Source organism: Sander vitreus, chromosome 4 (assembly GCF_031162955.1).
Source record: "Sander vitreus isolate 19-12246 chromosome 4, sanVit1, whole genome shotgun sequence".
In the NCBI taxonomy this organism is placed as follows: domain Eukaryota; kingdom Metazoa; phylum Chordata; class Actinopteri; order Perciformes; family Percidae; genus Sander; species Sander vitreus.
The window spans coordinates 33,680,491-33,708,358 of NC_135858.1; the positions used below are offsets into that span (position 1 = coordinate 33,680,491).

Sequence of the window (27,868 nt, forward strand, 5' to 3'; positions counted from 1 at the left end):
CATCAATGTATTTTTACGCGCATTTTGAACTATCGCATTAGAAAATGATTATGGGAATAGCAAAATTTGAAAAAACGTTCCTAAAATAAAAAGTTCTGACGTAGCGAACACGTAAGTCACGTGACTATAGTCACGGTATACCTCAGATGGGGGAAGGATCGGGATGTGGGTCCCATCCGGGGCGCCGTACACTTGTGCCCAGCCACGTCGGGTATATTGACGAAATTGGTTCAACAGCTCGAATCGTATGGCCCAGCACACCGCGTATACACAGCGACCAACGGTTGTTCCACAACCCTGTATTCTGCACAGGTGGCCAACTTGTACAATGCTAAATGGAAAGACTCCATTTGTTTTAAACATTGGCTTAAAATTTGCCTGAAAATTAGATGTAAACGTGGCTATTCTTTTGGAGCACACAGACCAGTGGCCTCCAGCCTCTCCCCTTCCTGCACGCCGAGCTATTTCTTTCTAAATTATCTTGTCATGTAGTAGGGCGGCACAATATTTTGTTTCATTGCTCCATCGCGATGGTAACGCTACAACTTTGTTGCTGCTTGATCGAAAAGTAAACTTTCTCCGTTCTCGTTCTACGCGATTGTTACCGGCCGAGCCTTGCCCTTTAAGACCGGTGGCCACGTGGGCAGCGTGTGTATGTGACATAACGTTTGTTATGGGATGTGAGGCTCTCCCGCGTGTGGAAACGTACCATAAGCTGACACAGTGATGCGCATGCTTCTCCATGGGTAGTGAAGCTACAGTAGTCAGTGTTTTATGTTCGCTGCACAGACTAAATAAATCACCTGATTAACGCAACATTATCACGATGTGCCCCGGCCATTTTTCACCGCAGAAAGCTGCTACCAGCCAGGCTAAAGCTAATATAGTTAGCCTAAAGAAACAAGGCGTCTGTCCCAGCTAGCGTTACGGTTCGGAGCCGCGACGCTGGAAACGTAACGCTAATCTACACAACAGCAGTCTGTTTCTGATATAACCTAACTTAGATTGATTTTAAATGCTCTTGGATACACAGTTTGTTGCTAGTGTATGACATGCAGGCTCTGCATGCACAGCCAACCACCAATCACAATCAATGTTGATCAATTTATCAAACAACCAAAGCCGGCCCCGCTAGTCGACCACAACCTGAAATTTAGAGGAAGCAACATGCATGCATTATTAATATCATTCACTTTAGCCTGGGTTGATATTATATGAATACAATGGTGTCACGTCAGTCAACCAGTGTATTTCTTCCTAATTTCCCTCTCCAAAATCTCTTCAGAAGAGCAGTCACAAAGACTGGTTCACATAAGAACATTTCCTTTTTCACTTTTATTTTCTTTGTAGATGCTCTCCTACAAAATCACCCCAGTAGTTGAGAATGATTTAGTATTTCCAAATAGAGCTATTTATTTCATCTTGTAAACATTTTTATATATGTGTGTATGTATGTGTATGTGTGTATGTATGTGTGTATATATATATATATATATATATATATATATATATATATATATATATATATATATATATATATATATATATCTGTCAAACGATTAATTTTTTAAAATCAAGATTAATCACTGAAGTTCTATAATTAGTTAATCACATATTTTATCACATGATTAAAATTCTATTTTGCATTCCAAAACTGTTTTTAAGTACATATTAACAATCGAAAGCAATTTTTACCAGTGTATCTTGATTGGGAATCAAATTAATGCAAAGAGTTACTTTATGAACTTGATTTTAAGATTTGTAATTATTTATTTACTGTAAACAAAAGAAGAATGTGTGATTCTGTCATTAGTGCACAATTCCTCCAAGTACCTAACTAAAAAAAACAAAAAAATCCCTAGTCTTACTAGAGTCAATACAGTGTTTTGTAACTCCTAAATAATGTTGATTACTCACTGACGTCCAGTGATCACCGGTTAATGAGACAGCGTTTGCAGCATCTTGCAGCAGTTCCACTGTGGCTGCTTTCTCCGTGTCATAACAGGCTGTGTATCCGTGAAAACTACTGTCCTGACGAGACAGGTCAGGTCAACCATAGTACGTCTTTAAGACCCGGGTCTTCTACGATGCTGACAGGTCTGCAGTTAGTTGCCACCCGTTTCGCAAGAGCTGTAGTCATTTTTTGGGTTTTGGTTTCATCCACAGGTCGGCAAGTAGCACTCTCCTGAGTGGGTAGCATGCTAGCTGGTAGCATCACGTTAACTGTACTACTATGCTTAGCTCCGTAGGTGGTAGCTCAAGCTTGACGTGCTTCGGCGATCTTTTAATTCGGCTTTCCACAACGTGCATATGGTTTCGACTTGTCTACGAGCCGTCCGGGAGTTTTGGAAAATAAAAAGCGTCTTCAGAATTTCATTGCTGCTGTCTTTCTCCATCATGCCTGCAGCAGCAGGATGTGTTAGGAGGAAGTGGCAGCTTGATGATAAGTAATGGTGCTGCAAAGGGTCAAAATAGTAGCGTGTTAGGCACGACGCAAAGCGGAGTGAAGTGTAAAATAAATTAATAAATGCCGGCATGCGATTTAAAAATTTTTTTTTTTTTTAAAAATAAAAAAATTAATTGCATCACGATTAACGCATTAGCTGTGTGTGTGTGGATGGAGAGAGATAAAAATTTAATATGGCATGCTGTTTAGGAAATTATTATATATGTGAAGTTTGAATATATTGAATGAACTTTCCATCCATCCATCCATCTTCATCCGCTTATCCGGGGTCGGGTCGCGGGGGTAGCAGCTCCAGCAGGGGACCCCAAACTTCCCTTTCCCGGGCCACATTAACCAGCTCCGACTGGGGGATCCCGAGGCGTTCCCAGGCCAGGTTAGAGATATAATCCCTCCACCTAGTCCTGGGTCTCCCCCGAGGCCTCCTCCCAGCTGGACGTGCCTGGAACACCTCCCTAGGGAGGCGCCCAGGGGGCATCCTTACCAGATGCCCGAACCACCTCAACTGGCTCCTTTCGACGCAAAGGAGCAGCGGCTCTACTCCGAGCTCCTCACGGATAACTGAGCTTCTCACCCTATCTCTAAGGGAGACGCCAGCTACCCTCCTGAGGAAACCCATTTCGGCCGCTTGTACCCTGGATCTTGTTCTTTCGGTCATGACCCAGCCTTCATGACCATAGGTGAGGGTAGGAACAAAAACTGACCGGTAGATCGAGAGCTTTGCCTTCTGGCTCAGCTCTCTTTTCGTCCTAACGGTGCGATAAATTGAATGTAATACCGCACCTGCTGTGCCGATTCTCCGACCAATCTCCCGCTCCATTGTCCCCTCACTCGCGAACAAGACCCCCAAGGTACTTGAACTCCTTCACTTGGGGTAAGGACTCATTCCCTACCTGGAGAAGGCACTCCATCGGTTTCCTGCTGAGAACCATGGCCTCCGATTTAGAGGTGCTGATCCTCATCCAGCCGCTTCACACTCGGCTGCGAACCGATCCAGTGAGTGCTGAAGGTCACAGGCCGATGATGCCATCAGGACCACATCATCTGCAAAAAGCAGCGATGAGATCCCCAGCCCACCGAACTGCAACCCCTCTCCACCCCGACTACGCCTCGATATCCTGTCCATAAATACTACAAACAGGATTGGTGACAAAGCGCAGCCCTGGCGGAGGCCAACTCTCACCTGAAGCGAGTCCGACTTACTGCCGAGAACCCGGACACAGCTCTCGCTTTGGTCGTACAGGGATGGATGGCCCTGAGAAGGGACCCCCTCACCCCGTACTCCCGCAGCACCTCCCACAGTATCTCCCGGGGCACCCGGTCATACGCCTTCTCCAGATCCACAAAACACATGTAGACTGGTTGGGCATACTCCCAGGCTCCCTCCAGGATCCTTGCAAGAGTAAAGATCTGGTCCGTTGTTCCACGACCAGGACGGAATCCGCATTGTTCCTCTTCAACCTGAGATTCGACTATCGACCGAACCCTCCTTTCCAGCACCTTGGAGTAGACTTTACCGGGGAGGCTGAGAAGTGTGATACCCCTGTAATTGGCACACACCCTCTGGTCCCCCTTTTTAAAAAGGGGAACCACCACCCCGGTCTGCCACTCCTTAGGCACCGTCCCAGACTTCCACGCAATGTTGAAGAGGCGTGTCAACCAAGACAACCCCTCCACACCCAGAGCTTTAAGCATTTCTGGACGGAAATGACTGAATGAACTTTGAATATAGTAATAATATATTGAATGAAAGGTGTGTTGATGCACAATTAATCGCAATGAAAACACAAGATGGTGGCAAACAATGACATCAGATTCAATTTTGTGTGTGTGTGTGTGTGTGATGGTTTATAAACCTTTTGTTTGACTAGTTTATTACTGAACCCAGCCAGCAGGGGGAACGCGACGCTACCAAACCACGTGTAGTTACTTTTTCAAGAGGATCACGTCAGGCTACGGCGTAGGGTCGGTATCTCCACGGACGGACGTAGCCACGCCGTCGATTTAACACAGAAGCATAAATCACGCTTTAGTGTTACGTTTGGGTCCGGCTCTGTAAGCTTGTGTTGACTTCGAAGTTGTTGTAAAAATACCCTTCTGCCATCTAGTGTTTCCTTTTTAAAAGCAAATGACTGGTGAAAAATGCTGTTAGAAGTTATTTTTACATTTCAAATAAACATTTAAATGTAACCATTAAGTCCTTAGCAATAAACAAGCATGTCTTTTAATCTTGAATTTTTATTTTTGTTATTCAAGATAAATTATTTCAGACACATCTGCTGTTTTGCACAGTTTATATAAAGAATATATGACTAATTTCATTCTGTTAAAAAAAAGTTGAGTGTATTGTTACATCCCTAACTTTTCACCACCCATGTTACTTTTTCTCCACAGTCGGAGGTCTCCGCTGTCTGCCTGTGTCAGATGATCTCAATTCAGCTGGGGGTTGTCCTTGGTCCGAGGGGTCTCTTCATCATTAAATCTGCCCTGGTCTTCACTTTGCTCTACAGAAAGCAGCTTTGTATGCACCGTGGGATGAGGTAGTAGGTTGTATAGTTTTAGGGTCACACCTGCACTGGGAGATAACTATTCAACCTACTGTCTTTCTCAAAGTGCCAAACGCACGTCTCAGTCAACCCTCCATGTCTTCTGAAGGCCACTTTTCAGTGTTTGCATGGATCAAGATGTTCCAGTTGCTTACCCAGTGTGAGGTAGTAGATTGTATAGTTGTTGGGTAGTGATTTTGCCCTGTTTGGGAGATAACTATACAATCTATAGCCTTCCCTGAGGAGTGGCATTTCTTCAGTTTTATTTCTATTAAATGGTAGTCATACATTAATCTTCAAAGAGCGTCTAGGACCACTAGATCCTTCAAGAGGTCCCAAAAAACAGACACTGGGATGGAACGGTTCACGTAAAACATCCAAACTGTTAAGTCCCCTTGTCACTGTTGGGGTCATGTATGTACTGTTCTGTTCATTTTAGCCTCACAGATTTCAGTCAAAAAGGCTTGTGCAGATTTTTTTTGAGTGAAACCGCAGTAAGCATGGATAGGGTGCCGAGTGCCGCTGTCAGTCAGTCTCAGTCTGCTGTATGGGAGCATTACGGATTTAGTGTTACCTGACAATGACCGGAACAAGTGCTGAGCACTGCAACACATCTGGCTTACGCTAGTGGCAATGCTTCCAATATGAGGTCGCTTTCATGAAGCCGTCACGCCAATGTGTCCGTTGACAACTCGAGGAGGAGAGAGCCGGGAAACCAGAGCAACTTCTCCCCGCAGCATTTAACCAGGCTCTCCATGCAGATTCAGACAGGGCAATCCAATCCATAACTTAAGCATTAGGCGGGTTCACAGGAAAAGATGTACAGATGATGTGGAGGATGCGGGGTATGATTTTTAAAGTCTCCCTATAATGCAACATTTCAGCAACATGGCAAACGGACTGCATTTATATTGGGCTTTTCTAGTCTTAACGACTACTTCAAGCTCTTTTCCATAGTACAGGCGTCATTCACACACTGGTGGCCGAGGCTAAAAATTCACACAGCATCACACAGCTGCCCCATAGTAAAATCCCAAACTGTATTTTACTTGCAGAGGAGCGTGAAAATAAAACGGAGCAGTGTTTAAAAAAAGTGTACAGGGCGCCTGGGTGGCTCACCTGGTAGAGCAGGTGCCCATATATACAGCGGAGGTTTACTCCTCAAACGCAGCGGCCGCGGGTTTGACTCCGACCTGCGGCCCTTTGCTGCATGTCATTCCTCCTCTCACTCCCTCTTTCATGTCTTCAGCTGTCCTATATAAATAAAGGCCTAAAATGCCCAAAAAAAAAAAATCTTAAAAAAAAAAAAAGTGTTTGGGTTATGTTGCACTAAATGTGTTCATTTTTTAATTACACAGTGACACTTTCCATTTTGATGAATTAAAAAGCCAGCCATATTCCATTCATTGCATTTAAAATACTGCACTTTAATAAAAAAAAAATAAAAAACTTATGCAGGGGTGATTTGAGGATCGGAGCTTTAGTGGTGCCTGGCACCCTTTTAACACATTTTTTAATTGTTACTCTACTGTGTAGGACTCGGGCCTGTCCCGGGGCCGGGAAAAAAAAGGGGTCAGGGACAATGCAAATTAATTTTGGGACGATAGTTGAAAGAAAAAACCCTGCTAAAGTTACAATCGACGGCGATGAAAATGAAACTGACTGCACGCTGTGTAGCGCACACAGTTCTTAACTAAACCCCCTTGACAACGTAAATCCACTTGTGCGCTCGCCGGTCACCGCGAGTAATGACTGTCAGTGGTGATGTACAACGGCAGCGGCGTCCCGTGGTGGGATACTGCTGCGATTCTTACCGTTTTAAATTAAGTAAACTTGGAGCAGAGAACTGGAACCGCCAGCCTCTAACCCCTAATCTATCCACAGCCCCCTCGCTCTGACATCCCTCCAATTGTGCATGTATAGGTCCTGTGCATGTGTGTGTTTTTCAGGTCTGTGTGTAATAACTAACAGAGTGAAAACAATTGTAATATCCCTTGCAAGATTAATAAAGTATGTTTTTAAAAAAAAATAAAAAAAAAAATTATTTCATGACACTAGTGAGTTGTAGATGAATAAAGGCCCCCAGTGCTGTGGAGTTACAGCAGTAAGTCATTGAGGAAAAAGGGTACACACAGCTTAAGATGCGTGTTAGATTTTCACTTGTATTGACTTTTATTATAGCAACGTGGTATCATGACTTCGCGTAAACGTACACGCCACTTTCTAAAGCCAAGTGCTGTGTTATCTGTACGCATTTTGAGCGCCGTATACAGCGGAAGGATAGGGTTTAGGAAAAGAAGAACCGGTTGGGTTTAGGAAAAGAAGAAAGCTACGGTTTGCTTTAGGAAACGTGACGCGGGTTGGGTTTAGGAAAAGAACAAAGCGACGGTTGAATTTAGGAAGCGGAACACGATCCCCTGTCTCCTGGGTGAAAGTCCTGTGCTACTCGCTACGGCTATAAATTCACACGCAATCGCAAGGTAATGTATGTCAATGGAGGCAAAACGGCGTTGATAAACACGCTAAAAAGCGAGTATGCGTCTTGATAACACCCCAAAATAGCATATACGAATTGGCGAATTCATGAGATCAGTCTGATTATAGAGTCAAAAATGGGAGGTGACTTAATTCATTTGACTTGTGTAAATCCACTGGTGGACCTTGGCCGCACCTGCTCATTAGATAAACATTCATGCGCATTCACACACCCCCTCCTCCTTTTCAGGTTCAGTATCTTGCATGAGGCCATTATCACGCGGACTGCAGGGGCCAGGGATTGAACCGCCAACCTTCCGATTGGTAGATGACCGTGATACAGTGTCATATTGCTGCCCTGCATGCCAGAAAATGTGCGTATTAGTGCCCCTCAGACAGCAAGCCTTTCATCAGAAACTAAGTGACATACAGAACAGCAGCATAGGAGCACCGGTTGCTTTCTCTGGGTCTGTGCACTGTACCTGATGGGGACCTAACTGCATCTCTTTACCCACGCACCCCATACAGGTTCCTTTGGTCATGCACTTTGGAACATGGTGATAGTAGTTACACAGTTGTGTCAATAGATGGAGGTATAGTCCTTTGACTTAGTCTGTGAACCACTGAAGAAATAATGGTCTGATCCTGACTAACAGTTGCTATTACATGCAGTGCTTATTATTCCTGTTGTCTGTAGGTTTACTTTCTTGCTGTCAAAATGTGTCATTTATGAATTTAGTATTTTCCATTCTAATTAGCATTGAACTGTTGTGTCTTTAAGTTGATTATGTCTGGCAGACAACCTACAAAACTTATTAAGATGTGGGTCTATAGTGGTGGAAGAAGTAGCTTGCTCAGGTCATTCACTTGAGTAAAAGTAGCAATACTACAAATGAAAAAAAAGGACTGTATGATCTATATTATGACTGCATTCAAGTTTTTCATTCAAAATTAAGTAAAAGTACAGAAGTCGTATCAACAAAGTGTACTGAAAGTATTAAAAGTAAAAGTATTAATTATGAAGAAGGACTCTAATTTCTTTTTTTATTAGATTATTAATGAAATTATTCTGGATTGTTTTTATTGATGCATATCCATATTGTTACTTTAAATTAAAATGCTGGTCGAGCTTAAACTCATTTAAACTAGGCTACTTTATTTACTTTCTACCAGTGCAAAATATTTTATAAGACAATATGTTTAGTATGATAGGCCTAGATGGTATTTTGTAAAGTAAGCAGTAACTAATCAGATACATGTAGTGGAGTAATATTTCAATAGAAGCATAAAGTAGCATAAAATGGAAATAAGTAAAGTACAAGTATGTAGTATAGGTAAGGGGTCAGCCACCAATGGTCCCACAGCGCTATGTTTCCTATGTTTTTTTTTAGGCCTTAATTAATTAGGCCCTAAGTTCCCACATTTGTAGGACATTTTTAAAATGAGGTCTCGTGTTCCTACATTTCCCTTCAATTTAAGCCCTATCCTCCCACAAGATTTTTTTAGGGTTAGGTTTAGGGGGATACAATATGATACACATTCATGAAAAAGGAAATGTGGGAACATAGGGCCTAATTTTGAGTGGAAAAAATAAATTCTTGGAAATTTGGGAACATATGGCTGTGGGTTTCGAATTGACGCGCATGACGTGATCTGACGGAGATGAGGGGTTCAAAACGTGCCCAGATAACAGATGGGAGGGGCGTTCATTGATGGAAAAGAAATTAAAAAGAAAAAAAAAAAGGGCCGGTAGTCGGTTTGTCTTTCAGACCCGAAGTGAGCACGGATGATGCGGTTTCCGGGAGAGCAGATGCCAAGTAACAAGTGTGACGAGCTGAACATTTGACTGTGTCCTTGTCTCAGCTGTGAGACGGATGATCTGAGCGTGTACCTGCAGGCTGCTCCTCTGCAGAACACGCCCTGATAGAAAAGGTAGAGACAGAGAGAGAGACGCACACACACACACACACACACACACACACACACACGCACACTCAGCCTCAGCGCCGAGCTGCTTACCTGAAAACAACAGCCCCAATGCTCCACCTCAGGCTCCTCACACCACCGGACACCTACCAAATGAAATCCAAACGAGTTGATTTCCACAAACGTTTGGTTTATCCCGAGGAACTTTATTCACGCGTGCAGCTCGGAGCTCCTGGACACCCTGCGGGATTCGAGAGAGAAATAAGGCTGGTTGTTGCAACAGCAGAGCGTTAACCCACCGGCTGGGCTGAGCACCATGAGTAGGAAGGCACGGCGCTGGATTTTCCATTTCTTCCTTTGCCTTGGAGTGTTATATCTGAAAATCGGGTGAGTAATTAGGATGTCCTGCAGGTTGGCTGTGCACTTCACACAAGATTTCAAAAATGAATGCTGGGGAAAAAAATAAAATAAAAATAAATTGCTGATTTTTAAGAAAATTAGAGATGTTAATAGCCTAATGCTTCCTACCTCTGACAAATTCTTCAGAGCTGTAGAAAAACGAGGGCCCCCGAAGTGAAGTGAAGTGAAGGGTGCTATATGGCTGTGTTTCCTTTGCGAGTGGGCTATTAGTTTAATTCACGAACCTATTTTTTTTTTTTTTTAAAGCATTCTTTTTAGGGGGAGGTATAGGAATGTCACCAGACCTGTCTTATTTCCTCAGATGAATGTACCCACAACGCTTCTGTATTAGGCTACAAACACCTGCAGAATGTATATTTTACCTTTCACCTTTGCCGCAGGGGTCTGTCATCGGTGGTTGCACTGGGAGCGAGCATCATCTGTAATAAAATCCCCGGCTTGGCCCCCCGTCAGAGGACTATCTGTCAGAGCCGACCCGACGCGATCATAGTGATCGGAGAGGGAGTTCAGATGGGCATCAATGAGTGTCAGTTTCAGTTCAGACACGGACGCTGGAACTGCTCGGCCCTGGCAGAGAGGACCGTGTTCGGGAAAGAGCTCAAAGTGGGTACGTCGTACTTGGATTTTATTTCAATAAGCAGTGCACTACGGGCGAAAAAAACCCCCCCAAAAAAACCTACATATTAACTAAGTGACTTTAGTATTGGTTCTTTCTGCAACCCCCAGGGTTTAATGTGACGTTATTCAATGGGCTTCTGTGATGGGCTTAAAGTAGGGCCTAATTGTAATTGTTTTGTGCTCATATGACTATGCAGACTGATATTCCTATAGGAGTCTTACAATTACAGAACTATTATTATTGTTGCTGTTTTACTAAATGGTTATTACACAGAGAGCTCCACTTCATCAATTAGTTCTTCTTTTTCCAAAGTGCCCTAAAAGACCTTGTTGAGACATGTCTTGATCTTGATAGTTACAGTGCTCATAAGATTTCAGTTTTCAGCTATCAGATTTTTTTGACATACATCTGCATAATATTACACCAGCACCTTGATAACTTTGTGTTGCTCGCACACAGATTGATGCACTGAGTTAGATGTTAACTTTACTGTTTGCACTCTGCTGTCTACGTAAGTCTTTAGGAAGTCCAAAAAAAAAAAAAAACAGCTTTGTAAATTGCTACAGTGAATGATTGCAAAAATAGTCCAAAAGGGCATCCCTCGGAAATACTGGACCAATGACACTTTTGACAAATGTCTGGAGGCTAAGTCTGAAGCTCTCAGTGCATCTGCTCTTGGTGGGAAAATGAGCCACAGATTTGATCCTGTGCATGGAACAAGGCTTGAGGCGATTCTTTGCTCCAAAAACAGGACTGCGGAAATAAGTGGAGAATCATGTTTTAACACACTTAGTATTCCACTGTCTCACCCTGTCATGTCAGAGAAAGAGATACAGAGCGTGGGTGTCATTTTTCACTTCTAGTGTCATCAAGGATTAAAGCTCACTTCTCCTTTTGAGCTTTGTAATAATGCTAATTTAGAGCCTTGTACAAGATAACCTTATATTATATTGCCTAAAATGGTTGTAGTATTAGCTTAAAACAAAAATATGAGTACAGTCTGGATGCCCCTTCCGCTGTAAGGTATATAGTTTGATGTGTGAATGAGTGGGCCTATGCCTTAAAGGTCAGTAACAGTGATGAAGCATCCTGAAAGTGATCATGACTACATACTGTAACTGTATGCGTTTCCTCCACTTTGTAACATGCAGACCTACATGCTCTTTATCTACTCCCAGCTAAACCACCGTCATATGTTCATAAAATACCCCCCGAAAGCTTCAAGTTCAGACAAGTACTCTCTTCTAGGCTTACAAATGTATCTCCAGGTCCTGCAGCGTCGGCAGGGGACGTTTTATGTGGAATGATTTCAGACCACAGCTTCAGGAAGGAACTACACTTTTCACGTATATCCTCAGATTTAAACAAAGGTCATGTACTCATTGCAGAATCCAAAATTTGACCTAAATTAAGATGAGAATCAGGCTGAGTTCCAGGAGGGTCCAGCAGCCCTGCACAGAGTCATTGTTTTGTTTCAGCAGACTGGAACACTGATAACTGATAAAATATATAAATTTGGGATGGTTGTTGGCAGTGATGCAGCAATCAAAGCCAAGTTTCCTTTTTTTCAAAGTAACTCACTGTCGGTACCGGCTGCTTCTTTACCGACTATAAAGGCAGATCAGAGTTAGTTTAATATCTCGGGTTTACAAATTTGATGCCAGTATGCCACTGCGCACTTAGAGATAGTTCTTTTAATAAAAAGTGAATGTGTGCATGACGGCACGGCACTCAAAGAACAGTTACACATACAGTTTCAGCGTTTTGAAGGAGAACCATTACCTTAAATGTCTGTTTGGTGGTTTAATTGTTAAAGATAATGATTTTGTTGAGAATTTTTGCAAATTATGGTCATTTTTGGATGCTTTTCACATGTGCTCCAACAGGAATTATCTCCATTTTAATTAAAAAACACAGTTGACCTGAAACACTTAGATTTATGGAGTGGAAATCCATCTATGTAGGGAGGCTCTGCATGCCTTTCAGACTCACTTCACAGGGTGGATCCCAGTGTGACGGCGGTTCGGACAAGAGCCAAAAACGATGCCTAAACATTTAATACACTATCTCCCGCTGAATGGTCTCAAAACCATCATCTTTACCAGTCAAATGTACTCTGCAGATTGATTGGTGAATTGGTTACATTATACTCCTGCAGGTTCTGGCCTGCCTGCCTCCCTCAGCAGGGCTCCATTATATTTTATAGCTTCCTCATGAAGTTTCTCTGTTTTTAAGGGGGCTTGATTAAGGAATTGGACTTGGCTTGGTTCATGTAGTTTATGATTTGGTTTGAGGCAGCTATGCCAGGTATGTGAGGAGTCTTGACAGTGCTTGAAAAAGTGAATCCTGTTCTCTGCGATCATGATTTCAAATGTATTTTCTCTTCTTTTTTTTTTGCAGGCAGCAAGGAGGCTGCGTTCACCTACGCTATCATTGCTGCCGGGGTCGCCCATGCAGTCACTGCGGCCTGCACCCAGGGGAGCCTGAGCGGCTGCGGCTGCGACAAGGAGAAACAGGGTTTTTACAACCAGGAGGAGGGCTGGAAGTGGGGCGGCTGCTCTGCAGACGTTCACTACGGCCTGGGTTTCTCTAAGGTGTTTGTGGACGCACGGGAGATCAAGCAGAATGCCAGGACCCTTATGAATTTACATAACAATGAAGTGGGACGCAAGGTATGCTTGAGTTATTCTGTATTTATTTATTTATTTTAACAGATGCAAAAATCCACTTTAGTTCATATTTCATCATAATGACCTGACAATAAGTCATTTACAGTAGATGCTTTCAGAAAAATCAAGACTCAAAGGCACCATGAGCAGGATTTTCCTAAAAAACAATGTATAGACTAATACAAAAGTAATCCCTCTCAAATGACCCACTAGAAGTGTGTAGTGGTGTCTGTATCTGCAGAGGCCCTGCCATCTGCATGGACTTTTTCTTTTCTTCTTATTTTGCTGTGTTCAAGACGTTTCTGGGCGTCAGCCTTTGGGCACTGGGAAACCCCCGCAGGCACAGTGTGCAGGATGTGGGGGTTGGACTCTATAAAAATGTAGAGACCAGGTGCCAGAAAACATCCAAGAGGAAGCTACGAAAAATGGCGGACACAGCACAGCGCCAAAAAAAAGCTAATATAGCGAACTGAAACGTCAAGCAGACAAAGCTTGTTCCCAAACGAGACTAAATAGTTGGCTTTAACTGGCCGCAGGTTATCAGGTGCACGGCTCTCGAGTCGCTGCCGTATGTGATGCTGTAGGTGGTACACTATGTTGGCAACCGCAGTTAGGGGGTGGCGTTCTACTCATTCTGCCTTCAAGCACTGACAAAATATATAAGCATGTGTCAAAAAATGACTTCATAATGATTCAGCCTCTACAATAGACCCATATTTTCCTTATACCCACATGTAAACAGTGTGCACAAACAAAGTACAAGCACAGAGAGAATTGCAGAGGTACTCCCAAAAATCTAACATGCTATATGATAATATGAAAGAAGAAGGTTTAGAAAATCTAGAGAAATTAAGGACATTTTTATACTGTTTTTTTAACTACAGTTTTTTTTAACCGTTTTCTATACGCACTGCTTAACTTTCTGTTCACAGTTGCAAAAGCTATTCCAGCATGCCCTGGACGAGGGGAAGGCAAGGTGGCCCCATGGACTGTAAAAATAGTGGACGTAGCATCTGTAACCTCACCCATTGGTTTTGGGGACTGCTATTTTAAAGCCAGTGTAGCAATTTGGCCATTGCCATCTTGTTTTTTTTAAACCTCACGTGACGATTTTTGTGCGAGAGGGTGGGGCTTGGGAGAATGACATGGCCAAGCCAGTGTTGTTTATGGTTGCAATGGCGCTGCCTTAAGCTAAACCAAAAAGGAAAAGTTGCAGATTTTCAACCCTTTTGAAGTGAGACATCCAGTGGAGATACAGAAATTCAGCAGACTTTCCCTTAAGTTACCAGCCAACACTAGCGAGCGGTAGCTAACGCTAGTGAGTGTTAGCTAGCGGTAGTTGGCAAAACGCTAAACAAGACATTTTTAGGTGACCAAAATTTTCCAGTTAACTGATGCAGTAAAAACACACAGTGAGAGAGTCACAGTTAAAGATGAAAAAACGGATTGACAGATTGACTTGTAACAACGCCCCTAAAGCATCCACTGCTTTTTTTTGTCTATTTTAAAATGAATTGCACCATAATTTACTAAATGAACATCATGCTGCATTGAAGAACACAAAAAATGTAGAGTCAAGAGGTAACAGTGTCTGTCAAGATGCACGTTGAGGACCATGAGCATATAGCCAGACTCTGATGTTGTTTACCAATGCACAGACGTAGGCAGCCAAATGACAGATCAATAGAAATTGCAGGACTATCCACAAAATGGCCCCATAAGAAAGCAATTTATTGGAAAAGCCACAGCAGACACATGATAGATTAGTGGAAGTCTAAGGGAAACTTTCAAGAATCCTGTACTAATCCTCGATAACCCAAGATTTTCCGACTACGGTCTGTAAGAGTCCGATTTGAAAGGTTTATGATAACTTATCTGCAGTTCATGTGTCCTGAACATTAAATAACATAACATGAAAGGGATAGTTTCATTTTGAGACAAGAGTTGGTTAAGGAGATTCTCAGATATGTATGGTAAATACGAAGCTACAGCCAGCAGCATGTTAGCTTATCTTAGCATAAAGACTTGAAACAAGGTGAAACAGCTAGCCTGGCTCTGGTTGGATAAAACAAACCATTTGAAGAGGATACCTTGGGCTCTAGGAAACTGTGAGGACCACTCTTAAAGGTCCAAAGTGTAATACTGACAGCTAGTGTTTAAAATGGTTATGCATTCCAAATTCAAAATACTGAAAAGAGTCGTCTCCCCGGCGTCGAAAGTTCACAGGAGTTGCCAGGTTGAAAACGCTAAACCCAACGTCACACAATGCCAATGTTAGCTTGATGCTAGTCTCGCATTGCCAGACATTACTCCCCAGCAAAGCAGAGTTGCTAGATGCTGCTATGTTGACGGTTATAAAAGCCCGGTCTCGCGGAGCTCTGTACGCGGCTGACAGTCACCTTTTATTGACTAACCGTAACAACAACGCCCGCTAAAAAGACTGCAACCTTGCGAAGCTTTGTGCCCGACTGACAGCCACCTTTTCTGGGCTTAACATCACTGCAACAGCCGCTAAAAAGACTGCGACCTCTCGGCCGTCTGTACCCAGGGCACAGTCACAGTCTGTCGGCTACGCCCGCACAACAGAAGCGGGGGAACAATTTCGGTAGGGGGAAGATTGTCGTTACTACTACTTCCAGACCCGTTATACAGCTTGTCAATACACTGTACAGTCTGTACATTACACATTATGGTTGCATGCCAGTTTGGAAGAAAGTGGAAATCATCTTACTGTCCAACATATCATAAACTTGAAGCTGGCGATGGTAACGTTAGCCACAATGATGTAAGGTAGCCTTAAGTAGGCCACTAGGCGGCACTGTTGCCATTACTATAACAGATGCAGTTCAGCAATTTTCACTTTTTTGTACCTTACGAGACACCGTAGTTTAGACTTGATCTGTGTAGGTCGCCATGTTTGTTTAAAACTGTATGTACTACGTTAAGGTGAGCAGTTTAATCGGTGGCGTATACTATAAAAGTGTAAATATGTACATCGATAACCACCCACTCAGCTCATTTGCGCCTGCCGCCTGGAGGTAACCCTCGGCACTGCTGCGATACTCTGCGTTGTGTTAGATGTTAGGGGTGAAGTGCAGAGAGAAGTGGGCACGGGACGCTGAGACCATCGGGTTTTATTGTCAAAGAGAAAGCTGGTTCCCTCATCCCCTTAACGGAGTACATACAGTTTTTTTCTGTTAGGAATAAATCCACAAAACACGTAAAAATAATACAGTGTAAAATAAATTGTTCTGCAAAGCTAAATCAAATATAGCACGCTAACAAGAATATATTTGCCACATAAAAATGAATTATTAAATAAACCATCAAGTCATCTTAAATGTTGATTCATCACTCAGCTAATGTTAGCCCACCAGCTAGCTACAATAGTTTAACCTCTTAACAAACGGCTGCATTTTAAAGCTTTTTGGTCTACACGTCATACCCAAATTAAAAGTGGTACAGCTCCCATATACTTTGACACTCAGGGATGTGCCTGGTATCATTGGAAAGGAAACAAGTTTTTGTTACAAGGGTCAGGGTGATTCTAGGCCTTACTGACACAGAGTTACAGAGGCTAGAATGGAGGGTTTTTATTTCCGTCCAAGTCATACATCTGTAAAATTATTAAAATACATTGCTGTAAACGCATCTAGTGAGATACAGACAACACAAGGTCATAGCCACATGTCTCAGCTTACTACAGAAAGAATCCAGAAGCCAAAATACTCAGAAATGGATTTTATGTGAATTTTTTTCAACATATGTCTGTGCGTTTTTCTGATTTCCATTTGAAAAGTGCAAAGAAAAAAGCCAATAAAGTACAAAATAAAACACTTCTGAAATACACAAACACACCCACATCAATCATACACATACTTGAAATAACTATATACATAAATATATAGAAATAAGTAATTATGAATTGCACAGGGTGCCATATGCTTATAGGAGGCCCTGTTTTTGCTTTGACACAGCTCCAGCCATTACAGGGTTAAAATTTCAGGGGCAAATGTAGTATCTATCGACTTGTCTGCTCATTGGCTAAAAATGTAGACGGGTCTCATAGCATTTAAATCTAACTGGTCAAAATGTCGCTCGAGTACACGTGGGCTCAGATCGCGTCAGAGGACTCTTCATCTTTCCATTGGTGTATCACAGCCAAACCTGCACCGATTGTCTTATACCAGGTCTCTATGGAAACCTAAGAAGTCAGTGCATACAGTGACGCCCACATCAAGTTGGTAGGAGCCTCAGGAGAGATGCGAGGAAGCAATACAAATACGGAAATGAAAAACAGTTTAGCGATTTTCCGTTGTGATTCGGCCAGAAACGTCAAGATTGTGAGGCGAACAGCTCATTTTGGATATAATGGCTTGGATATTCCATTTCCTCGGACTCTTGGGGATTTAAGAAAAAAAGGTTTTGGGCAAAAAATCCCTGCAGTGGCTAAAGGGACAAGGAAAAAGGTGTACCGTACACGGTACAGTGAACGTTAAGAGGTACACCACTGAATAAAAACTAATTTGCAGTACTTGACCCTAGAAACTGTAACTCCACACTTAAATAAGCAACATGTGAACAAATGAGCTGACTGGGTGGTTATCAATGTACATATTTACACTTTTATAGTATACACAACCGATTAAACTGCTTACCTTAACGGAGTACATACAGTTTTAAACAAACATGGTGACCTACACAGATCAAGTGTAAACTACGGTGTCTCGTAAGGTACAAAAAAGTGAAAATTGCTGAACTGCATCTGTTATAGTAATGGCAACAGTGCCGCCTAGTGGCCTACTTAAGGCTACTACCTTACAATAACATAACATAACATAACATAACATTACATACATTGCAAAGCGACCTGTAGAGAACACTGTGTCCCAATCCAACAACTCAGGCTACGGGGTGTTTTGCCATAATTAAATTGCATGTTTCTATTATGAGCAAGTCAAACTTGTGGTTTCTGGTATATGTCATGGATCCTACATTAGCAGTTAGCGTGTATTAGCATGGCAGCGTTAGCACCAGTCAGGAACACTTCACCGGCTGTGTCTAAAATGTTTTTGCGAGTAACTAACTTGAGTACTCTATATAATTTAATGCGAGCACATGAATTAGGGCTGAACGATTTTTGAAAATAATCTAATTGCGATTTTTTTCAAAAAGATTGCGATTCAATATGCGATTGTTTTTTAATTCTTTGTCTTCTGTATTATTCGACAAAGACAAGCAATAAATCAGTGTATAGTATGAACAACACAAGATTAGATAGATTAAACAAACTGTTCTTTCCTGGAGGCCAGTCCTGTATGTGATGATGAAATTAGGTGATGCATGAATTTATATGAATGGCATCTTTTGTTTAACTACTTCAATCACAGTAGTATATAAAAAGACCACCTGGTGTAAACATTCATATGAAAGTCAGAAACAAATCACGCAAACTAAAGTGCAGATTGCAGAAATATAAAAACAAATATGTGGCTTTACCACACTTAGTAGTATTTAGATCAGCGCACACAGAGGAGCTGCCTCCGGCCCCTCCCTCCCCTCATGAAGTTGCGTGCCGTGTACATGACAGCGTCACAACATTGCACTTTCTCAGAGAGGCTATCGTTACGTTAGTAGTAGCATGTTGATGGTGTTTTTGCCGTGGGATTAACTGTACTAATATAACCGTTGAAACAACGCAGCCACGCTGCTGTGAAAGCTCCCCGAACGTCATTTATCAGAGTCTGGTTGTTACCCCTCTCCTCCACTCCATAGATTTATAACGGAGCTAGCTAACTGGAGCTAACCGCTAATTGTTGCTAACCGAACCTTCAGTTCTGCGTGCCTATATCCATTAACTGCATGTATGGACTCGAGCCCGAATAAAACCCTTCATTTTATTAAAATGGCTGTAAAAGTTTTAAACTACAACTAAAAGTTGTTTGAATGACAGAAATCTGCTCAAGGTACGGCGTAGCGTTAGCGTGCAAAGTTGATGCTTTATCTGCGGAGTGCAGACTGATTTGCTCTAGTGAGTCACGTGACCAAATCGCAGCCTTTGCGATTAGGAAATCTACTTGCAAATGCAATTAATCGTTCAGCCCTAATATGAATGTTGAAATGACTATCCCTACGTTAGCCGTGATCTAAATGAATGAAGTTCAACGCTTACCTGTTTACGTCCGAAATTATTCAACGCCGTGTCCTTTTAGGCTCTAAGCTTTCTCCTTCTTTTGAATGTTTCTCCAATATTTACCCGTTTTTTTTTTGTTTTTTTTTACCTCGTCTCTGGTTATGTTTAGAAAGGTGGCGAGTTTTTTTTTAATTTTTTTTTTTTTAGGGAGGTCAGAATCTATCTATCTCCGTTGATCCTGTTTGTTTGTTTGCTGCTTCCATGGCTGTACTAACGTTACAGCTGTAGCGCGCTGGGTTTACTTTTTTACAGGTATATCTGGCAACCCGGCCTGGCTGTCAAACTGGGCAGTTCATACCAACCCACAGGCCAAAACACAAACAGACATTCCGTCACGGAACGGAAATTTCAAAAGGAGAAAATACTGGCATTAGCATTGTTGTCAGAAAAGATAGTATTTCAACTTAGCATGTTTCCTTAATATCTGATGACGCATTGGGGTCATTTTTTTTGATTAAATAAAGTAAATATATTACATATTGCACCTTTAACAATTTGCTTACATTTGAACAATGACTTAGTTAATTGAAAGCTGGAAAGGCTAACTTAACAGGAAATGCAGTCAAAATATATTCAACAATCAAATCCCAATTGCTCTCCATCTTATCTTATTTTCTGTTATTTCCTATTTCATTGCATAGATATGAGAGCATATGGGTTGACCTCATCAGGCCTTTCATGCTGTACAAATATAATATCAGTAGTGCCAATTGTAATGCTAGATAGTTTTCTGTTTAAGAGCACAAAAAATATCTTCTGTTTCTTTTTGGGGAAATGCCTCAATATGCACTATTTTTTATTAGAGGAATATACATAAACATGTCTATTTGGAGTATTATGATACTATGTAAAAATGTAAAAGCTGAGAAGTGAATGTGCTTAGAGCGATTTCATGTCCATGCCATATTGAAAGGTTGTGGTCCCATTCAGAAGGAAAGAGGAGAACTTTCATCTCTGGACTTCGGCTTTGGGGGGAGCAGGCTTCATATTTGAGGTCTGGCATCAGTCAGAACGTGATACAATGTGTAAATATTTTAATATACACTTACTAAACTGAGACCTCCTTAATTATTGCAAGGCATTCATGTTTAATTGGAGAAGACTTTGTGTGTTTTGAGTGCCAACCTTCAAATTTCTAGAAGAATAAACAATAGTGTAAAAGGTGCCACGGAGGCTTACAGGGGTTCGGTTAGGCAAACAATGGTAGCTTGGTTGGCATTTCACTTCACTGAACTCCATGAATTAAATGCTTGTCAGGTCTCGGGGGCATGACCACACTAAGCTGTATGCATCCAAGGCTTTTGACAATTACCCCACGAGACTCCAGAAAGTCTGAGGCCACATCAGAGTGGCATAATTAAAAAGCAGGGTGAGGCTTCTCTAATGCCAGTGAGGGTTCCCACTCAGTGAGGAGGAAGGAGGGTAAGCTGATGTCATTCAGCCCAAGGCACACAGAGAATACCCCGGCTGCTATGCCAGACACACCGAACGATTCCACTCTAACCCTGAAAAGGCCTTTCACTCTTGCCAGTCTGCTCGCTGTAAATGCCTCCATGTCTTCAGTCCCTACAAGAACTCGGAAATTAATCCAGCTTCTGTGTAACTTCATCGTCTCATACAGATTTATTTTATTGTAACCACATACGACGAGAATAGTTTACTGTTTTTTCCATTGCTGTTGCCCATAGTAAAGCAGTTAGTCAAGATACTGTAGGTCGGTGAAGTAAACCCAGATTGCTCTGTAGAGGCATGGGACAAAAGATGATTGAATCTCTGCGGTGTTTGCAGACAATGTACAATATTACGTTTTTTTTAAATATTTTGTTTATTATGATCTTAAAAAGTATCAAGTTTACTTTTATTATTAACAGTGATGGGAATAACCGCGTTATATATAACGGCGTTACTTTTTTCAGTAACGAGTAATCTAATTGATTACTCTTCCCATCTTAATAACGCCGTTTCCGTTACTGCCAAAAAATGCGGCGCATTACTATAATTGAAGCTGTTTTTTTCATCAGACCAACTAGATCTCTGAGTCTGACCCGAGAGGCAAGGACTTGTTTTACCGTCCTTCCTTGGTTAGTGGGCAGTGCACGACACAAGCGCATAAATGCTGATGATTGGCTGAGGTTGAGTACAATTTCACGGTAAGCCAATCAGAGGTAGAGTTGGGCGGGTGTTCGAAAGCACGCATAGTCGGACACACAACGAACAACACAAGCGAGTCAGTCAACGAGAGAGAGACAGGTATGGCGAGCCCAAATAATCCAAAAGTAGCCTTCTCTAAATGGAAGTATAGCCATTACTTTTCCCTCCAATAAATGAAAGGATTGCACATTAATCGTGAAATGCACATTATGCCCTGGGCAAAAGTGCCTATCCACGTCAGTGTCAAGTAATTCAAACTTACTCAAACTTTAAATAACTATCTGTAACATGTGTTTTCTCAAATGTGTGCAAATGTTCTCATACAGTATGTCCCACTGGCTGCAGGCCCCGATGAACTACTATTTTGTAATGAACTGGCAAAATGCCTCCAGAATGAACCGATCCATTTGCACTACAAAGTAAATATATTTGTTATTTATTTTTGGTATAGTGCTTAACAAGCATAATTTAATTTAAATTTAATTTTGCCCAGTTGTGGCCTGTTGAGGGGCAATAAATATCAAAAGTTCCAAAACATCTGTTGTGTTATTTGTATCAATCCACTATATAAACATAATATCTACATACATGGCATTTGATTGGAGGCTAGTCTCACTTTGTCCCACAGCAACATTAAAATAGTTTAGATTTGTGTACATTGTTTCTGTTAATAATGTTTTGTATTAAATGTCCATTTCATTATAATCAGATTTATCATAAATATTTGAACATGCACATTTATTTTAAGTTCCGTTAAAGAGGGGTGGAGGTCAGATCACATTTGAGCATTTACTTGGAAGTAACGCAATAGTTACTTTCTGAAGTAACTAGTTACTTTTATAATTTGTAACTGAGTAACTAATTTAGTTACTTTTTGGAAGAAGTAACTAGTAACTGTAACTAATTACTTTTTAAAAGTAACTTGCCCAACACTGATTATTAAAACCCGGTTAAAAAACAAGTCTGGTAAAAAAATATGTTGTTAAAAAAAATACCATGTGCAGCGCAATGATTTGGATGTACCTCTGTACTCTATCACTTGTTTTTTTATTTACTGGAAACATTTCTCAGGCTGTTTACTGAAAACAGCAGCAGGGAAACACAAAAACCTTATGGGGGCATGGGTTCGTTGCATTTGAGGTGAAAATCAGTTTGAATCTATCTGCTCCTTTTGAAAAACATCCGGATATTTTTTCGATGAAATTCAGTAAAAAATAAAAGCGGATACCTGTAGAAATACTTGTTCCTATTTCCCATAATGGAACTCCATAGACCTTTTACGTTAGACCCTTCTTGCCTGGTAAATAGTCACGTTTCAAAATTCCACACCTCCAGTTTTGTAACAAAGGCTTTCAAAGAGAGTAAAAAGTAGTCTCCAAGCACAAGCTGAGATAACCCTAAAGACCTCACTATGACATCATCAGAGTTATTTTCCTTGACTTGACAAAGCTCCTTCAGAGCCGCAGAAGACATTATACAACAGTTTTAACTGACTAGTAAACTGATGTAAAATCAATGAGTTTCCATGAGAGTTCTGTATGCATGTTTTTTCCATGAGTGTGGTTTGAGGCTCATCCTGTCTTGTATAAGAATGGCACATACATAGCTACTGGCCATAGGGTGACATGCAGCTCTGAGATCTCTGGAATGCTTACATTCATTTGGAATGCAAAAAAACTTTTGTCTCAACCTGTTGAACTATTCATGTAAAATGTTAGACTGAGTACTTCTGTGAACTCATATGTTTCTTACTTGCTCGTTATGGAAAGACAGCCACAAACAAACTGTAAGAAATGTGTGTTATGTTAGAACTTCTTAACTTTGATCTTTTGGAAAAAAACATCTTAGATCGTCACGATTCATTAGGGAAAGCTCCGATGAATGTCTAGTAGACAGTTTGATCCGAACAAATAAAAAAAAAAAAAAAGTAAATGTGACTGGATTTCAGTTGGTCAGTTGCAAATTGGCACATTTTTTAGTTTGAAACTTGGAAACATTGCTTCATCTCAACTTTCCCTCTATGTTGTAGGTCCTGGAGAAGGGCATGCGTCTGGAGTGCAAGTGTCACGGTGTGTCGGGATCCTGCACCACCAAGACGTGCTGGACGACGCTCCCCATGTTCCGTCAGCTGGGATACATCCTCAAGGACAAGTACAACCAGGCTGTGCACGTGGAGCCGGTACGAGCCAGCCGCAACAAGCGCCCCACCTTCCTTAAGGTCAAGAAACCCCACTCATACCGCAAGCCTATGGACACAGAGCTGGTCTACATTGAGAGGTCGCCCAACTACTGTGAGGCTGACCCCCTGACCGGCAGCATGGGAACACAGGGTCGCCTGTGCAACAAAACGGCTCAGCAGCCCAACAGCTGCGACTTGATGTGTTGCGGTCGAGGATATAACACACACCAGTACTCACGGGTTTGGCAGTGCAACTGCAAGTTCCTGTGGTGCTGCTATGTGAAATGCAACACCTGCAGTGAGAGGACAGAGGTGTATACCTGTAAATAGATATATTTATTGGATGTGTATTTAGACACGCAGCTACACTGGACTGTGTGTGGATGTGTTTGCGTGTTAATGTATTTCAGAATAAGGTTTCTCTGTGGCTGGTGCATGCGTGCGGAGTATCAGCCTTTCTGTCTTGGCATTACAACAATCACGACAGCCGGTTCCTCCAATGTGTGTTGATTCTACTGATGCCAATGGACATCTGCCATGACACTGGACTCAAGCTATGGGCTCATAAATTATTGTTTTATTTTTCAATTCAAATGCCATTTCCTGCCCCACGCTTGACTTCTCTGCAGACCATAATGGTCTACTATCATGAATCACCTCAAATAGTGATAGTTTCTTTTTTACAACGATAATAATAATAATTTATTCAATGAGAAAACTACTGAAGATTTAGAAAATTCACTGAAAATTCACTGTAGATTTAGAAAATTCACTGTAGACTAGCCTAAATCTCGTAAGTTGGTGCACTTCAAGTGCACTTAAAAGCTTAACAAATTCTCTTCTTTCTTTTTTTTAACAAGACAACTTACACACTGGAGCTGAGAACTGAAACAGTCACAGAACTGAACTTCACTGGATGTCATATTTGAAAGCCTGCAGTTTATGTGCATTAAGCCTAGCAGAATAATATTAAAGTACTGTTCCTGGGCCTGCATGATAGGATCGATTTCTACTTCTTTCTATCCCCCGTACCCAAAGTTTGCTGCTGGTTGTCTGGAAAGTTACAGAGTTTGTGACAGAGCAGCCATATTGACTCTTCAAGTTAACATCACCAGGAGCAAACGTGAGCTTCCAGACATCAATTCCCCCGAATATATATATAGAATATATTTTGTAAGAGATTATTTTTATATAATATTGTTTTTAATTTATTTTCTATCTCGCTGTAAGCTATTTTCCCTTAGCATTTCTAAATGTTTAGTTAAAGAGTTTACCACTAAAACACTGTTCTAAAAATGTGCCTTTTTTTCTTAGCAGCAGAACATAGTGATGTTTTAATGAAATGTGCTGCATTATGATTTGTAACTCATTTCAAGAAACCTTGCTTTGTTACCAATAGAGAGCCAAAGTCCTGATGTCACCTCCAGGCTAGCTGCTGTTCCACCAACATTAGCTTAAATGACTTTTTAAAGTGGTTGCCGGTTGCTGTTGACTTCTTTTAAAATAAGATTTTCCAGTTTTGTAAGTTTTTTGATTTGTTTTTATATATTAAAAATAACACTAATATCGAACAGGTGGCTGCCAAAGGTGGCAACAAGAGGCCACACAATGGTTTCCAATTGACTCAATCTGGTTGCCAAGGGCGACCGTTACTGTCGAGCTCTGTGACTCAGCTATCTTGTTTCTTTTATCTGTCTGAAAAAGTCCAATGTGTTTTAATGGTTTACTATCCGTATTCTAAGTTAAACTGGTATCTCCTACTGGCCTGGAAACCAGATGAATCTGCCAGCTCATGTTTTACTTGCTTTTTTATTCAGATTTCCAGTCCAAGAGAACCAGGATGGGCCAATCACAACCGTTTATCTCGGTCACTGACAGAGGAGCTTCTGCTTGAACCAGGCCCAGTGCACAGGGCTTTGAAGCATATTGAACATAGCATCCAAACAGTGGAATTACAACTCTCGGCCTGTCACACGATGTCCTTTGGCCCAAAAAGACTTTTTTTCTTATAGACTTAATTTTTCACTTAGACACGTCTTGTAAATTATTTTGAGCGTCACAACTCCCAAGAAATGACAAATTTTACTATCAGAATTTGATAGTTGAAAGTCTAGAAGAGCCCCATGAATAAATATTTGAATCCATATTGAAGTTAGCGGAATGCTAAACCGGAAGTAGCCTGCCAGCGGAAGCCTCCAGTGCGTCTGCTCGATGGGCTGCACAGTGCTGTTCATCTGGATAAATTGTACACACGGTTTTGACTCCATGATGGCTTTATGCACCACTGAGCAACTCTCCTAGGAATGAATGTAATGGACCAAGCACCGCCCCGACTTCAATGTGTCGCTCAGAGCTACGTTGATTTACTGTTCTGATTGGTTGTTGGAAATCAAAAAATGAACTGGGAGGTTCCAGACTAATATGGATGTGCGAATTAGTCTGGCGATGCCAAGCTAATCTACTATAGCATTTGCCATTTAAATTTTAACCCTTGACAAAGTTCAAAAACTACAGCTACTATGATTTTTTAACAACGTGACCAACAACTGTGGTACATATTTACAGTATTACGCCAGTATTGTCGTCTTCCATCTTTTTAGCTATAATCTCTGCTGTCGAGAAAGCGTCCGCGTCATTCTGCCATGACTGCAGCCACTTTGTTCCCACCAGGTCTTCAATGGTGTTTGTTGATTACTGCTAAAAACAGAAAAAAATAAACATGAATACATTTTAGATAACAGACATATGGATTGAACCACATGACATTGACATGACATGACTTAGTATTACCACAAATTTGATGTGAATAGGTTATCATACTTGCGGGAATAAATAAATCCGGGAAATACAGTTTCACTTTGGCTCTCTATGAGGTTAAGCAGTGATCCACAGATGTGCTTTTGTGCTCTTTGTCGAGTCTCTCACCAACACCAAGGGGACTGGGTATCATTTCATATACATATTTGGTAACACTTTATAATAATGGTACATGAATTACCATGAATTCATGCATAAAAGGTATTCCAATCATGATTTCTGATTTATTAATGCTGTTCATGTCTTCTTCGTACGTAAATCTGTAGTTAAAGTGACAGGCTGAAGAAACTGAATTGTAGTTTTCTAATCATGATTAACTAAACATTACTTCTTTATTACTTCATCATGTTTGTGGTGACCTGGTCCATCTTTAACATTGATAAATACGATATGATTAATTGTGGAATACGCAGCAGTAAAGTAAAAAAGTAAAATGAATAAATATCCTACTTGGGTGAGCATTGTTCTCAGGCATTACTGTTGAAGTGCCTCATGTCGTTAGGAATAAAGCAACTATAAAAATGCATCTGCAGTATACTGTATTTTGTGTAAATGTAGTGACATCAGTATGATTTTGCCACTCTTTTAATTCTTAATACATTTAATGTTATGCCACCATTAATCATATCTTGTTTATCAATGTTAAAGATGGAGCAGGTCAGCACTTTATTTGAAGGGCCACATACATGATGAAGTAATATTAAGTTTATCTTTACTACACTACAATTCAGTTTCCTTTAACTACATATTTACCTATGAAGAAGACATGAACATCATTAATAAATCAGAAATCATGATGATTGGAATACCTTAATTGATGCATTAATTAAGGTATTGTTCCTGCATGAAGTCCTGCCTGAGATACTATTAATCCTTGTACATCACTGATAGTTCATCAAGTACTACGTGAATGAATCCATGCTTTTTTGAAGTCATGATAATTCATGTACCATTATTATAAAGTGTTACCAAATATTTTTGGGGCTTTTATTAGACAGTCAAAAGAAGAGAGATTGGAGGACCATGCTGTTTTTTCCACAGTTTGGTTATTATACAGAGTCTCTAGTGGAGGGCCAGTCAATAGCGACTGAGTCCTTATTAAAGCTTGTTCTTGTTTGTGATTGAACTGATGACATTATATCATCAAACTGCTGTAGTGCTCTTAAATCAGATGTCATTGTTGACATTTTAAAGAAAACCACATTGTCTTTTCATTCATCTTTGGTCTAAACATGTCTCACAATTAACACAAGGAGGTCATTTTATATTTAATAGCGCTGTCAATCGATTACAATAGTCATCTTGTGATTAATCGCACATTTGTTATCTGTTCTAAATGTACAAATTGAACACAAGTAAATAAAGTTTCTTACTACTTTAAACTCTCTGTCCACAGCACTTAAAGAAAA

The 27,868-nt window shown here is 41.1% G+C and overlaps 1 protein-coding gene across 1 annotated transcript; it reads left to right on the forward strand.

Moving 5' to 3' along the window:
• The first annotated feature begins 9,133 nt into the window (after window positions 1–9,133).
• wnt7aa (wingless-type MMTV integration site family, member 7Aa) lies at window positions 9,134–25,736 on the forward strand. Its single transcript, XM_078249408.1, has 4 exons — window positions 9,134–9,798; window positions 10,212–10,438; window positions 12,851–13,122; window positions 23,493–25,736. Exons 1-4 carry the CDS (start codon window positions 9,728–9,730, stop codon window positions 23,970–23,972), a joined length of 1,050 nt encoding a protein of 349 aa, XP_078105534.1. The 5' UTR covers window positions 9,134–9,727; the 3' UTR covers window positions 23,973–25,736.
• Window positions 25,737–27,868: the final 2,132 nt, after the last annotated feature.

Bases quoted from the DNA above. Each gene is read 5' to 3' on its own strand.
- wnt7aa (XM_078249408.1), top strand. From the start codon at position 9,728: ATGAGTAGGAAGGCACGGCGCTGGATTTTCCATTTCTTCCTTTGCCTT. The intron at 9,799-10,211 runs GTGAGTAATTAG...CCTTTGCCGCAG, and splicing joins GTGTTATATCTGAAAATCGG to GGGTCTGTCATCGGTGGTTG. The intron at 10,439-12,850 runs GTACGTCGTACT...TTTTTTTTGCAG, and splicing joins CGGGAAAGAGCTCAAAGTGG to GCAGCAAGGAGGCTGCGTTC.